Consider the following 15840-nt stretch of genomic DNA (forward strand, 5'->3'; position numbering starts at 1 on the left):
GAGTCCTGACAAATTCCAAAACCATTCTTGGCTCTTGAGTCTATGTAAGAGCAGACTGCGGGAGGATCTGGCCCCTGACTCTTGTTAATCGGCTTACACATGTCTAACATACTGTGAAAGGTGTAGGCAAGGTTGTCGCAGACCCCTTCCCTTCCTGCAGGTATTTAAATTAATCAATTGTTTAAGACTCAATTCTAAGACACAGCCCATGGTTGCCATCTCTACCCTGGCACTGATGATGAAGCAGTAAATTGTAGACTTCCATTAGCCGAGTTCACTCTGCACCACCTTCTTCGGGGAAGATGTTAAAGTCCCAGTCCACAATCAGAGGAGACCCCACAGGACATCCTGGGCTCTATCTGTATCCGTGAAGGGTGTGGATTCACCTCCATGGTTTCTCCCTCAAAGCCAGGTGTGAGGGGACACACAGATTTCAGGGCAGCTGGTTCCTCTTACAGCCTTCACAGGAGCGAACTGTGTCTCTGGCCACAAGCAAAGGAGAAAGCTGGGTCTGAGTTACTGGAAGCTAGCGAACGGTGTGGACATAAACAAGGAATAGTCCCGCGTCCCCATCCAGTGGCTTCCCTGGAGTCCAAGGCAAGATGGGCCACCAGTCTATCACACCGAGGCTCACCCACCACTGACCCATTTTCTAGAAGGAAAGAACCATATACACGCTGTGCATGATATATAGATCCTCCCATTTAGAGAGAGGGAGATCTCCAGGTCCACAGGCCGTCTCTCAGGAAAAAACTGAAGTGGCAGTCCTCAGGTGGAATTTCTTACTTCCTTGGGAAGTCTCAGCTTCGCATCTAAAAGCCTTCAACTGATTGAACCAGGCCCACCCAGGTTATCTAAAACAATCTGTTTTCCTGAAAGTCAACTGATAATGAACATGAATCACATCTGCCAAATTACCCACACAGGAGCACCTAGATTCGTGTCTGATGGAATAACTGGGGGCTGCCACCTGGTCAGGTTGATGCGTAATCACCCAAGTGTTGGCAAGAATTTCAGGAAATGGACTCTCCCGTACTGTTGCTCAGAATGCAGTTGAGAGCATGACCATGTGCAGCAATATGGCAGAATCAAAGAGGAAGCACGTGTGCTACCCGGCCCAGCGATTCCATGGGGACGAGGAGGTGCTGGAGAGCCCCAAGTGCACGCACAGAAGGAGAGAGAGTTCTTCGTAATGGCACAGTCTGAAACCCCCTGAACTTCCGTCAGAGGGTGAACAGAAGAGTAAAACATGGACAAGCCACATGATGGACACCCAGCTGCTCTTTGAGACTGATGGAATTAGATCAGCGGATTGATGTGTCTCAGTGTAGATCTGTGCTTCAGCCAGGTGGACGCGGACAGATCACAAAGACGTAACGGCGAGTGAAAAAAGAAGTAAGCAGCTGGATGGAAGCGCAATATGACCTGCGGGCGTAAATCGTGTACAACATATGTTTGTAAAAAACAAATGCGGGAACAATGCTGGAGTTTCTTTACCTATGCGGGAATGTGATAAAAGTCTAAAAATCACAAACTGCAAAGATGTGCATCAAGTTCCTGATGGCAGAGGCCTCTGGGGAGTGAAATCAGGAATCTGGATTGGAGGAGATTTGAGATTTCAAAGTGCGGAGCCTTTGTCGTCTCTCTTTTCCAAAAGGAAAAAAAAAAAAAACCTGAAATGAACACAAGACGTGGTAACATTCTGTCATTCTAGATTCTGTGTGTTCAACACCGCTAGCTGTTACCTTCTGTCTGTACGCACACATGCACGCCCCACAGAGGCCGGGGCCCTCAGTGTGCTCACTGCCTGGCCCGCGCCTCCCTGGCACACCAGCCAGCTGCCCTCCTGGTCAACGCAGGCTTCGTTCCGAGCCTGACCCGCGCACGTACATATTATCGGGGTAATCTTCACAACCGCGCTGATTATTCCGCAGGTTCACAGCCCAAGGATAGATGCTTGGAGAATTTAAATACTGGCCAGAAAGGGGGCAGAGCCGGGACTCTCGCTTGCGTCCCAGGTTCTCAGGCCATCAGAACGGGTGTTCCAGTCCTGGTGCTGCACATTTAAACCTGGCCAGGCCGCCTTCGTGCTGAGCACCCTGAACAAGCCACTTGATCAGCTCTGGGCCTCAGTTTCACCATCTGTGGACCCAGGACACTGAGACTCTGCTTCATGGGTTGGGGTACACGTGGCAGCGCTAGCGACACCTGGCATACAGCAAGAGCTCCCCAAATGCAACCCGTGGCTTTTATTAACAAGGCCTCCCAATGGCTCGCAGGCACATCTGCCTTGAAAGAGGTTGTTTCCGCCCTGTCTGGAACATTCTAGATTCAGCAGGTCCTGTCTTCAGACTCTTCATGAGATTTGAACCCCCAACATTAGTTGAAAAGCCAGGCATCCGGCCTCTAAGCTATAGATCCCGCTTCAGGGTGTGTGACCCAAGGGCGAGGGGGACTGGGTGCTCCTGGGAGGCCCCGCAACTCACCTGGGCCACACCAGGCAGGAGCCCGACCGTGGCCTTCCCAGGGCTCTGCTGTCCTTCCTTCTTTTGTGCTGAGAGATGGTCCACAGGCCATTGAGCCACCATCTTCAAGCAGTGATGGAGTGGTTCTTAGTTCGTTCTCAGAGTTGCCCCGCCACCACCACTCCTGGGTCCCGGAACATTTCTATCAGCCTGCAGATTAGACATCTGCCTCTGGAACCGTGGCTCTGTCCCCCCCCCGCCCCCCCCTTCCCCCGCCCCCCCCCCCCGCCAATGGCAACTCTTCGTCTCCACGGGCCGCTGTTCTGGACACTTAGTGTGGATGGGGCCAGGCACTGGAAGGCCTTCTGCATGGCTCCTTGCACTCTGCAGCGTGGTTCCAGGGTATGCTCCCACGGTGACCCGGGCCAGCAGGTCATGACTCCCCGTGGCATGGATGGGCCACACCGACCTGCCCTTCTCTTCCCTCCTGGGAGCCCTTGGGGTTTCACTCATCCAGCATCATCAGGTCAGCGCACAGCCCTCAGTCTAACGCTCCAGAAGTAATTCCCTATTGGTTCTTGATTTAAAAATTAAAAATACAATTTGTAAAAATACAGAAAAATAAATAAATAAATTTAAAAAATAAAAAAAAAATACAGAAAACAGCCAAACCAATTTACATTTATGAGGGCAACTCAAACAACAAAGCAGTTTCTCCAAAGCCTCGGGCTTTCTTCAAATTTGAAATGACCGTGATTTAAAGTCCCCGACTTTACTGATCTTTTCAGCAGAGCAGCAGGTGCTGGATGGGGGCACACTGAGCAAAAAACAGGAGGAGGGCAGAGCAAACAGTCGGTGGCACAGGACACTGCATTGTGCAGGGACACGGGCCGGTGGGCCTGCTCTGGGGGCAGCGGGGGCCACAGAACAGGACACCGTGCTAGCAGAGGATGGGCTCCCTTCTGTGACACCAGGTGGCACACAGCTCACCTGCCCAGAGGCCCTACCTGGGAGGTGCTCCCCTGGGTCCAGGTCCAGGGGCCTTGGGTGGATTTCCAAAAGCAGTACAAGCGTCTGCACTTCAGCTAAATACTGAGTTAGCCTTGACTGGAGAGGGATTTGGGAGGACAGCTCCGTCTGCTGTGTCAGTACCAGTGGGTGTGCGCACACATACTGCACAGAGACACACACATGGCACATGGGCACATGCATACTACATACACATGCACACGTGCACATCACACACATACACATATGCACAGAGACACACATAACACATGGGCACATGCATACTGCACACACGTATCACACATGTGCACAGTGTACATGAACACACATGGGCACACAAACATGCAGACCATGCACACATGCATGCTATACACATATACTCACACGCACATTTTGGCTCTAGGAAAGCTCCCCTCAATCCTGAAACATTCCTCTCCTGGGTCCTTGGGGCCAGACAAATGACCTCTCCTGCCCAACCTGCCCACGTGCCTGGTCCATGCCTGGGTTTCTCTGTGTTCTCCCTGCATCCACAGTGTTTGCTGTTGCTTTCCATAATCCCACAACGTCGGGGAAGTGGGAAGCTACAGTCCAACCTGAAAACAGCTCATTCACAAGGACCAGAGGGTAGAGCAAGAGTTTCTACCTCCTGACCTCTGGAATGGGCCAGGCCCACCTTAGGGAGACTGCCAGGGCTCCTCCCTGAGGACTCCGTCCCGCAGCTCCAGATGCACCCGGAGACGTGTTTTCCCACCTCTGCCTCCCCCAGAGTCTGAGGTCCACCAATACCGCTGCCTCTTGTAACATTGCGCTTGTTTTTATGTCAACAGAATCTGTCCCCCCTTTCTTCATGGTGGCACAGGCTGCTTCTCAGATCATGATAAAGGACTTGTCTTTGCCCCGTTTTGCAGCCTTCTGGGGCTACCATAATAAAAGATTGCAGGCCGGGGCTCAATCAACAGAATTTTTGTGGTTCCAGAGGCTGGATATGTAAGATTGAGATTAGATTCAGTAGGTCTGCTTTCTCCCAAGGCCTCCCCTTGGTTTGCAGACGGCTGCATCCCTGGTGTCACCTGCCATTCTTATAAGGACACCAGTCCTGTTGGATTGGGCTCACCCTTATGACCGCACAGAACCTTAATTACCTCTTGAAAGATACATCCTATCTTTAAATACAGTCCCACTGAGGATTGGGGCTTTGACATATGGATTGAGGGTGGGGGGTACAATTCAGTCACAGCACACACACAGATCCTGACCTCGAGAAATCCCAAAGTCTACACTGGAGAGCTAAAAGAAGCATCCAGTTCATCAGGGGAGGGTGTGCATAGCAAAAACCAGTATCAAAATGTGCCCTAAATGCTCACTAAGTTATTGTAGGCACACTAACCAGGTCCCTGAAATAAAAATGTTCAAAACTAAACTTACCATCATAGGCTCTTCCTCCTGCTGTTTCAGCAGACAGTCTCCCTTTGCGTCGGTCAGGAGCAAGTAGAATGTGTGGCAGTAGCAAGCAGCCCAAGTTCTCCAAGTTATCCAGCATTTATTCTTATTTCCTTAAAAATATTCATTTATTTATTTATTTGAGAGAGAGCACAGAGGGAGGAGCAGAGGGAGAGGGAGACTCTCCAGCAGGCTCCCTGCTGAGCACAGAGCCCAACATGCGGCTCCTGTGACTCTGAGATCACAACTTGAGCTGAAACCAAGAGTTGGATGCTTACCCGACTGAGCCACCCAGGTGCCCTACTCTTACTTCTTGCTCGGCCTTCATCCCTGGAGTTGGTCCACAGACGGGCCCCTAACTAACAGCCACTCAGAGCCCCAGGCTGATGGAGCAGCTACCATCTGGAATAATTCTGGTCACTCTGCCTGAAGAAAAGTCCCCACAGGAACATGGGTAACTGCTCTAGACCAGGAGTGACACATGGGGTCCAGCTCACAACCAACTGGCCAGAATTAGTCATGCGGTTCCCACCAACTGCATAGACTCTGTGTGGGAAACATGGTTTCACGATGTGTCCCAAGGTGGCCAGAAGCCAGAAGGCAAGGGGACTGTAGCTCTGTCCACACTGGCCAGCCTCGTGGGACACAGTGCAGGCAGAGGGGATCTGGAGGGACCCACAGAAGACACTCAACAGGTGACCTACACCCCGGCACCTCTCCAGCCGGGCCCACTGGCTGTGCCACAACTCAAATAGGGATGCTTGACTCAGTCCGAGCCACTGACACCCAACGCCTCCTCCACCCATGTGGAATCTCCATGATTATTCATCCTCTGCTCCTGCAGTTCTTGTTGGCTGGTGAGACATACACCGTGTCCACCCAGTCTGAATCTTGACACAACTCAGTGTAGGGATAGGAAGTGTTAGGTGGAGGCGTGTGTGCATGTGTGTGTGGGGGCATGTGTGCACCTGCAGTGACCATTAGGAAGCTAATCACAATTAATCCACAAGGGAGTTTGCTGCCTTAATGAAGCCATTAGCCAAAGACCATTCTGAGAGAGAAAATGTAAAGGCTGAGCTCTGAGCACATTACCTGTAATGAAGCTGAAAATGGACTTGGGGAGTTTCTGTGGTATTCTTAGCATCTGTAATGGCCAGTGTGTGAGCCGCCAGATTGCAGCCCCGGCGCCAGGAATCCTGTGGACCCAGGAGAAGAGCCAGCAGAGGGTTATTTAACTGCTGGCTGGTGGGTACAAGCATCAGAGAGAGACTGGGACTCTACTCATAACGGATGACTCTTTCAACTGTGCTCCTGTTTAATGCAAAAGGTCCTTTCTGTGTCAATTGCTTCCCTGGAGAAAGAAGTGAGAAAACCTCTTTCCTTACAACTCCTGCTTCAAAGTAGAGCAGAGCTTCTGGAGACGGACTTTAGGAGAAACTGGCCCAAAGGTAAAAGGTGCTAATAGATGTCCCAAAGCCACAGACCTTTTTACTTTTTTATCTTCATTTGGCCGTAAAGGGAAGGATGACAAAAGTGCAAGCAGGTAATGCCTCCAGACTCAAAAGGGAAAGTGCTTTTTTTATCACTTTGAAAATCACTGCATGTGCGGGACACGGGATGCTAATCATTTTGCATGAAGTCGGTATGAGCAGGGCGAGCCGAAGTCCCCACAACTGTGATGGAATGGGCTCCCATGGGCAGCAGAGGAAGATCTCTTTGGTTTGCATGAAAGACAGTGCCCTAGGGGTCTGGTGTCCATCACCCGGGGGTAGTGATCCTGGGCTTCAGGGGAGAAAACTGACTGACTCACTGGTCCTGTGCCAGGCATCCACTGTTGCTCTTGTTTCCTGTGTGGGAAGCTCTTCATCTCTCTTCTTCCAATAGTGACCTTTTGTCCTGGGTAATGGTGTGAGTCACAGGGGTGCCATCCTCCCCTAGACAAGGAATGGACGGGCATTTTACCCCCATGAGCCCAACCAGACCGTCCCCCCGGAGAACTTAGGTAGGTCGTCTGCAGAGGGACTCTAGAGGAGAAATGATTGAAGCTCTTCACTCCGCCCCACTCTAGAGACACTGCCCCTTCTTTCCAGTTCTCAATATCCTGGAAGCTGGCTGGGGGTCTGCATTTCCAAGGCCCACTCTAGCTTTTCCTTTGACCCTGGGGTGGCACAGGATCCAACCGAGAAGAACCTGTGTTTGTTTCCTATTGCGGGTACCAGATGAACACCAACTTAATAAATTACAGCTCTGGACCTCAGAAGTCAGAAATGAGTCCTAAGGAGCTAAAATCAAGGTAGCAGCAGAGCTGGGTTTCCTCTGGAGGCTCTAGGGGAGCTCCTGGGGACCCCCACCTCTCTCAGGTTATGATCCTATCTCTCTGATCTCTGCCTCTGTGCCTGCCTCACCCCCTCTTCCTCTGACCCTCATGATCACCTCCTAGGAGGACTATCATGATTCTGTTGGGTCTGCCCCAGATAGCCCAGGGTAATCTGCCCACCTCAAGATCTGTAATTTATTCACAACCGCAAAGTCCCATAGACCATATGTAACAGAACAGACTCACCCATTTTGGAGATTAGAGGAGGTGCATCTGGGTGGGGAGGCACATTTCTCAACCCACCGCTGCACCTTCTTGCTCAGACAAGCCGGAGTTCATTTCTGTTGCCTACAACCCAAACCTAACCGATGCATCACTTTATCTGGTCTCTGCAAAAGGAGAAAACATATTTTTCGACCATTGCCGTTGGTAACCAGGAAGATGATCATAAATAAATTGTTCAGTGTTCTTAGAAAATTATCCTCCCAAATGGCCACTTTTGCCCAAGTTCCCAAGGTGAGTGCTACAGGGTCTTGTTCTAAATAAGGACAGCCTGGCAAGCACCTTGGGAGCTTCCCCCTGGGTGTTCAAGAGCACTGACTAGCTCCCTTGACCCTAGCATGTCTGGTTCTTCTGGCAGGACACGGAAATTCTGAATACTGCCATCCTCACGGGAAAGACAGTGGTCCTGCCCATCAAGGTGGTCTCTGTGGAGGAGAACAGTGCCGTGATGGATATCTCCGAGTCGGTGGAGTGCAAGTCCACAGACGAGGATGTCATCAAGGTAAATGTCCTCATTAATCATCTGGATTGAACTGATGGGGACTTCTCTCGGGCATCCCATTCCCTGAAGAGTTTCAGCCCCCACCCCACAATAAGTTCATTTAGTCAGTTTATGGACACCACACTTCCAGCTGAGTTACTAAATTTTTCCATTTCAGTCTTTCTACGTTGGCATCACTCCAAACCCGGTTTTCATCAGGTGTGCTTTGGACTGGGGCTCAAGCCCCAAATACTTTACAGTAACCAAGCAGGTGATTGCAGTGGGGGCAGAGTAAGCCAGACGCAGCCTGGGCTAGAGGGGCAGAGGTATTCAGCTACAGTGAATCGTGGCCATGAGTAAATGTGAGTTCGGTACTGCTGGCTCTTCAAGAGAAACTACAGATTTGGATTTTATGTAAAGATCACTTGTTTTTCATCATCGGCAACCAATTACAATTTTTTTTTAATGGGTAAAAAACACATCTGCACTGTGAGTCTGGCCCATGGGGCAGCTATTGAAACCACTGATAAGACAGACCATGAACCATGAGTCAAATCCAGCCCACTCTGTTGTGTCAATAAAGCTTTATTGGAACATGACTGCTTAAACCTATTTTTATATTGTCTATGGTGGCCCTTGCAAGGGTCACACAGTTTTGACAGAGACCACCTGACCTGCAGATCCAACACATTTGTTATTTCACCCTTCCAAGAAGAAGGTTGCCTAGAGCAATCTCGGCTCTAGAGTGTAAGTTTCTTGAGGGAATGACCCTAATTTGTGATCTTTCCCACCAATATTTGCTGTGATAATGTACCCACAATGCTTGTTCAAGAATAAGACAGCATGAGGGTTTCTCCAAACCAGAAACGAACCACTTGGTCTTTCCCCATATGTTTTGTAATCCTGCAAACACACCCAGAAGAAAACATAAAGATCCAAAGCAAGCAACAAGATAATGCTTTTTTTTTTTCTCTCAAATGGGTCTGACACAGCATCAGAGCAACACTCTTCTCTGGTGTTGAAAGCAGCACATGTAAGTAGAAGAGAATCTTACAAACTGCTGAGTGTGGGGAATGGGGTGGAAAGATCCTTCCCTGAAAACCACAGGACCCGCCCAGCCACTACTGCCCACTGCACTCAGGGCCACAGTCACGGGGTGGGTGGGCATGCAAGCCGTCTAGGTTATGACAACCCTCCAGCAGCAGCAAGGGGTCCCAGCAACACCAGCATATTCTCAACATCTCAAGGAAGAGAGCTTTTTCCTAATTCCCCCAAGAGTGATTTACTGGCTAATGGCAGCCCCAAATCTACAATGCCTTATGGGAGGTCTGAAAAGAGCAGGGAGGGCATGAAGTTCTGAACCAAACTGTCCAAGAGAAGTGCAACGTGAGCCATGCATGTGGTTTAAATTTCTCCAACGGTCACATTCAGAAAAGAAAGAACAGGTGAAACTAATTGTTTTATTTTAAAGATTTTTATTTATTTATTTACTTAAGAGAGAGAGATAGAGCATAAGCAGGGCGAGGAGCCGGGAGTGAAGTTGACTCCCCGCTGGACAGGGACCCCTATGTGGGTCCCAAGACCCTGGGATTGTGACCTGAGCTGAAGGCAGACGCTCAAGTGACTGAGCCACCCAGGCATCCCAAAACTAATTGCTTTAAATACATATATTTAACCCATTATATTAAAAACATGATCATTTCAACATGTGATCAATATAAAAGTGATGAGTGTCATGTCCTATTTATTGGTACCCAGCCTCCCGAACCCAGTGCGTATCTGATGTGTAGGGTACGTGTCCGGTCTCCCTGGCTGCCGTGGCGAACAGCTCCTCTGTTGGATGGCAAAGATCTCGCCTCGGGGAGGAGTTCGCACTGTCAGCACTACCAATGCTCTGTGCCCAGGTAACCTTCATTAGGGGGCTTATCCTGTGCACAAGAAGTGATCCTGGCTTCTACCCAGCACATGTCTATGGCACTCCCAGGGTGGTGACAACCACACGTGTCTCCAGACATTGAGAAGCATCCCCTGGTGGGTAGAATTTCTGCCATTAGAGCCACTACTCTCAGGGAACTGCGCTCTGTTTCTTGCTGGACAGTCACCTCACTTTCTTGTGGCCAAATCACCTCATTTTCTTGGCAAGGCCAAGGTAGGGAGAAGGCACTTGGTTGGATCTAGAGCCAGCCCCCACTCTGCCCCATCCGCAATCTCATCCCCAATCCTTGGCATCTTTATGACCGTTTTTGCAAATTCCCTAAGAGCCAGGACTCCAGCCAACACATGGAAGGACTTGACTCTGACCCCGGTTGGCTCAGGGAATCCCTGGATAGTCCTATGACGCAAGACGGGGCTGCAGGTGGAGCACCGATGGGCATAATCTGGGTGGCATTCACAGTGTGGCTAAAAACATTAGAATTACAACTTATCTACTTATGTAGACTTCAGTGATGTTTTGGTAAACTTACTGAGCTGAGTAACTATCATCATGACCCGATTTTAGAATATTTTATCATCCCATTTACTGTTAATCCTCATCCCCACCTCTAGCCCTGGGCAACTACTAATCCACTTTCTATCTCTATAGATTTGCCTTTTTTGGGCATTTCATATAAATGGAATCAAACAATACGTGGTTTCTTATTAAAACAGTTTGGTGATCATTTTTTACACATCTCTCTTGACACATCTATGCATATCCATATATAGAGCTATAATTTTGTAAAAAAAAATGGGATCACGAAATACAAACTTTTTTTAACCACAGTTTTTTAACTGGAAAATCTATACACATATGCCTACAGCACACCTGCCAGCCCCCCAGCCCTCCAGGGATCAGTGTTGACCCGCCCGCCCTCCTTCTATGCCTTTCTCGACACTGATAGGGTCGTGTACATAGAAGCGTAGTGCGTCCTGGGGTGCCTTGCAGAGATGGGCCACAGCATTTACACAGCTTTGCCTGTGTCCTCCTTTCACCTCTGCCCTCATGTGTCCCTGACTGGAGGGCATCTGGGAAATGGAAGTGGCCTGGTCTACAGGGCGCTCAGTGCTCAGGGTTTGGGTTTGCAAGCATCACAATGTGCGTTGAGGATTGCTGGATTCTGGGAACTCCATAAGCGTCTGTGGGTTTCCGATCTAGAGGAGAAAGAGCTGTGTCCCAGGAAAGGCAGGGTCCCATCCAAAAAGGTCTCATGAACAATAACAGGGAGGACATGCATGACAAGGACAAGCATCCCCAGCCCCCAGAACCACCAGAGTGTCTGCTGTGCACATCTGTCCACACGTCAGCTTCTTTGAGACAAAGACGTGTCCTGCAGACACAACAGAGCACGGGGTCCCCTCAGAGCTTTCTGCCTTGTGGTACGTGAGGTAATCGCATCCTCAGGGCATACATTGAATCACGTGCTGGTTCATTCCGTGAGGTGTGTTGGCAGTTTTCTAGGGCCTGTCTTGGTACTGGGGACTCCTTGGTTTTTCCTGGTGACATTAGCCAAAGCGATGACCTCCCTTGATGGAGCCAGAGGCCAAGAGGAGGCGATGAAGTCTGAATTCTCATCTCCGGCAAGCGTGCGCCCCTGCTTCTCCCAGGAGGATGTGGCCCTGCAGTTGGCTATGAAGCCAGCGGGTCATTGGCAAGGAAATGGGCACCTGCTGTGTGGAAAGCTTAAATGGAGTGACCCCAAATCAGAAGAGGAAAACACCTGTCGGATAAATACAGTACACTCGCTCGAGGCCCAGACCAGGCTGGCCTGCTGCTGGCATCTGGTGCCTGAGCTCCCAGAGGGGAGTCAGATGTGGTCGCAGCCAGGGAGCCTGGCCCCAGGGCTTCAGGACACCCCGCCCAAGTCGGCCCCGACCGTCATGTGGCTGGATTGTTTCCATCCTCACTGCCCAATTACAGCCTCTGCTCCTCACTCCTGGTGACAGAGTGGGAGTGCCAGGTGACGGCACTGTGTTCAGGCAACGGCGGCTATTGCCCCCCTGTAGCTCTGCCAGGCTGGGGGGGGGTCAAAGAGAAGCAGTGGGGCACCCAGTCCCATCATCACAGGACCGTCTATGCCTTGTGTCCTGGATCCCAGGACTTGAGGATCTCAAGTGACATCGTGAGGAAGGTCAGGCAGATGGCCCCCTGGGGGGTGGGACTGACCCAGGGCAACAGCTACTGGAGAGAGGTCAGATCTGTTTCAGGCTGTCACTCTGGAAGCTTCTTTCCATGCTCCACCTCAAGGCATGAGAAACCAACGCCCCTGTACACACACTTCTGGGGTTAAGTCACCCTGTCTGCCCAGCCCTCTGCAGATTCCCCATCTGCTGGGCCTGGCGCCACCTGCCCACCCGTCGTGTGGGGGCACTGGGCTAATTCCTACATTTGCAGGATTTCTCACCCAATTCTCCTGGCAGCTGTGAGATGCCATGGTGTCCCCACATGGCGCATCCCGGCCTGCTTCCCTGACGCACATCCACCCACCACCCTTGTGCTTCTACAACAGACCCAGCCCTGTTTTGGGACTGTGCACCGTGTAAGGGGGCAAAAGGGAGCCTTGCTCACCATCGTGAGCACTGGGCATTTGCTAGGAGAACAGATACTGTATTAATCCTTCTCAGCACACACACGTCCACACGTGCAACAAGAACCGAGTCAGCAGCAGTGTGCGCTATTGAGCTGGACCGTGGGGATTGTCTCATGGTGTGTGTGTGTGTGTGTGTGTGTGTGTGTGTGTATCAAAGCATCAGGGTGTGTGTCTTAGATACATCCAGCTTTGAGATGTCAAAAATTTCTCCCTAACATTTCAGAGAAAATCCAAGGGTTTTTTTTTTTCTTCAAAAAGAACTATGTTGGGGCACCTGGGTGGGTCAGTGGTTGAGCATCTGTCTTTGGCTCAGGTTGTGATCCTGGAGTTCTGGGATTAAGTTCCTCATCAGGCTCCCTGCTTGGAGCCTGCTTCTCCCTCTGCCTGTGTCTCTGCCTCTCTCTGTGTCTCTCATGAATAAATAAATAAAATCTTTAAAAAAAAAAAAAGAACTATGTTGCTCCTAAATTTCCATGGAAAGAATGGCACGTGCTGAGGGGCCCGAGATGCAGCTCTGCTCTTAAAATCACATGAGTCGTTGTGCATGATGATGTGACACTGACTCCTACTGAGAGAGGAGAGGATTGAGTCTAATGTTTCTTGTTGGTGAGCGCCGTGGCTCGGAGACGTCACAGAAGGAAGAGCCATTCACAGACCCCAAGAAATGTCTCTATGTCCACTGTTCTTTCTAATTCAAAAGCGAAAGAACAGAGAGAAGTTTTCACCAAATTGGCAAAGATCATTTTTAAAAAAAGAGAGGAGCATTTCTGGAGCGAGACCACTGCTTTCCATCCAAGTCCAAGGGCCACTAGCTGTGTGACCTTGGAGATGTTCAGCCTCTCTGTGCTGCAGTGTCCTCCCCTGCACAGTGGCGCGTGTGAGGATGAAAGTGCATGTGCGCTCAGCGCAGTCTGGCATACAGCAGACACTTCATAAATGCTCGCTCATCTCGTCGTTTCTCTCTCCTGGGATCTTCGTCCCCCAGATCCCGCATGGCTGCCACCTTCCTGCCAGTGACGATTCCGTCTGACAAACGTCACCTCCCAGAGAGGTCTGCTCTGTGCTCGTTCCCCATCATGGGTCATTCATCCACTTTGCTCGTGGTGTGGGCTGCCCACGGTGGCTTCCTTGCTTGCTTGTCCTCACCTGTGGCTGTCCTCCCGAAATGGGACCTCTGGAGAGCAGTGTCCGACCTCTCACGTCCCATCTCAGCACTGAGACATGTGCCTGGAGCAGGGCAGGGCACAGAAGTGGAGGCTGAAAGGAGTCCTTGTTCGGTGGACGAAGGAGACACAGTGTAGGGCGGCAGCATCGGCCACACATCCCAGGCAAGTGTGCTCCCTGCCACACGTGGAGGCCACGTGGACGCTCCCCTCCCCTTCCCTGAGCCCGAGTGCCCCAGTCAGCATCACAGCTCAGCCTCCCCTCCCAGCCTCTCCCTTGGGCCTTCTGGCCTCCGTACCCTGCCCTGTCCCCCCTCCTCCCGGCCAGGCCTGGCCCAGCATAGACACCTCCGAGAGGACAGGGTTCCTGAGCCGAGAACGCGTGGCGCTTCCAAGTCTTGGCAGCGTTCTGCATTGTCAGCTGCATAAAGTGCACGTAATCGCTGAACAGACTTCCAAGGCCGTGGGACGTGGGAATCCCGTTTGGCCGCCACAGTGAGAGGCAGGAAGGGCAAAGAAGGGAGATGCCCAGACTTCACCTCAGAAACACAGGCTGGCCTCAGGCCCTGCTGGTCTCCCTTCCTTGTCCCCCTAAGATGTCAGAAGAGCCACTATGACACCTTCAGTGATGCTGGAACCCCCGGCGGGCACCAGGCCTTCCTGAGCCGGAGCATCTCCCTACGGCAGCCGTGGAGGAAGGCTGTCTGTGCACAGAAGCCAGAGGGGCCAGACGGTTCGTGGGAGACCTGGGCATGGAGAAAGGAACGGGGTCCGAACACCCAAAACTGGGTGTCCACGCAAGCGCTACTGCTCCAGGAGGAGAAGCGCTCCAAGGAGGCTCCCCAAAACCACTGTGCCCCTTCCTGAACCTGGGAGCAGAACTCGCCATCTCCTCGTCCTCCCAACCCCGGCCTCACTGCTTCCTGAGGAGGAGAGACAAAGGATAAGATGACAGGAGTGGTGACAAGGCAGGGAGGAGCATGGAAGCTCCTGAGAGTGACAGGCTGGTGCATCTGCCCCTGAGCACTTAGCAGAATAAGCCAGGCAACTGTGCTGCATAACAAGTGGCCCCAACGTCCATGTGGTTTTAACACTGATCGTTTCTTCTTGCTCATGCATTTGCAGGCCAGCTGGGGGTCTGTGGGCTCAGCTGGGGCTGACCATCCCCTGCAGGTAGGGCCACCTTGGGCTCCTGGGTCTCGTTCCAGGGCCAGCTGAACGGCCGCAGCTGCTTCAGGGAACTGCCGCTCATGGCAGAGTGCACAAAGACTGCCCGAATGTGTGGCACCGCTAAAGCCTGGGCTGGGACTTTTCAGCTGTCCCTTCTGTTCGCATTGTCCTGGCCAAAGCTCATCATGGGGCCAGGTCCACCATCAGCAGGAGGGGGAATGGAGACCACCCACAGTAGGAAAGAGGGAAGAATCAGAACCAAACAGCTCCATCCTCACAGAGCCAGTGGGAGCAGAGGGTTGGGGTTGACTATCTGTGTGGCTCACTGACTACCTGCTGTGTGATGTTGGGGAGTTACATCACCTCTCTGTGACTTTGATTCTTCACTTGAAATGTGGGTATGACTCAAAAGATAAAGTAACTCCCTCATGTGGTCCTGACCAGAGTTCACTGAGATCATCCATGTGAACTCTTTAAGTGGCTCCTGGCTCAGTGTAAATGCTCAGTGAGCGTTTGCTGTTACACAGCATACCATCACCAGTGAAAACCCACCTCCTCGCGTGCACCTGTGCATGCATACACCTGTGTGTGCACCTGTACCTACATGCACCTGTATGTGTGTGCACCTGTGTGTGTGCACCTGTGCATGCATGCACCTGTGTGTGCACCTGCACCTGTATGTGCATGTACCTGTGTCAGCACCTGTATGTGTGTGCACCCATGCACGCATACACCTGTACGTGTGTGCATCTGAGCATGCATACTCCTGTGTGTGCACCTGTGCACAGTGGGGGCACTGTGGGACCTGGTAGGCCTGAGTGGCCCCTCCGGCAGGAAGTGTGTGGTGAGCCTCATATCTGAGCACTAGGTACTATTTTAATCACTGAAAAAAACACTGAAAACTGAACAAAGCAGTCAAAAATCTTTGTCATCCCAGAGTTTAGGT

At 51.4% G+C, this 15840-nt stretch overlaps 1 protein-coding gene across 1 annotated transcript in view; it reads left to right on the plus strand.

The window, feature by feature from the left end:
* TMEM132C (transmembrane protein 132C) overlaps positions 1-15840 on the plus strand; it is a 303193-nt gene that overhangs the window by 270688 nt on the left and 16665 nt on the right. Inside the window, exon 5 of the mRNA XM_041728365.1 lies at positions 7871-8014. Within this exon, the coding sequence (XP_041584299.1) occupies positions 7871-8014 (144 nt within the window). The remainder of the gene's footprint in view (positions 1-7870; positions 8015-15840) is intronic.

The sequence above is a fragment of the Vulpes lagopus genome, chromosome 14, assembly GCF_018345385.1.
Source record: "Vulpes lagopus strain Blue_001 chromosome 14, ASM1834538v1, whole genome shotgun sequence".
NCBI classification, from domain to species: Eukaryota; Metazoa; Chordata; class Mammalia; order Carnivora; family Canidae; genus Vulpes; species Vulpes lagopus.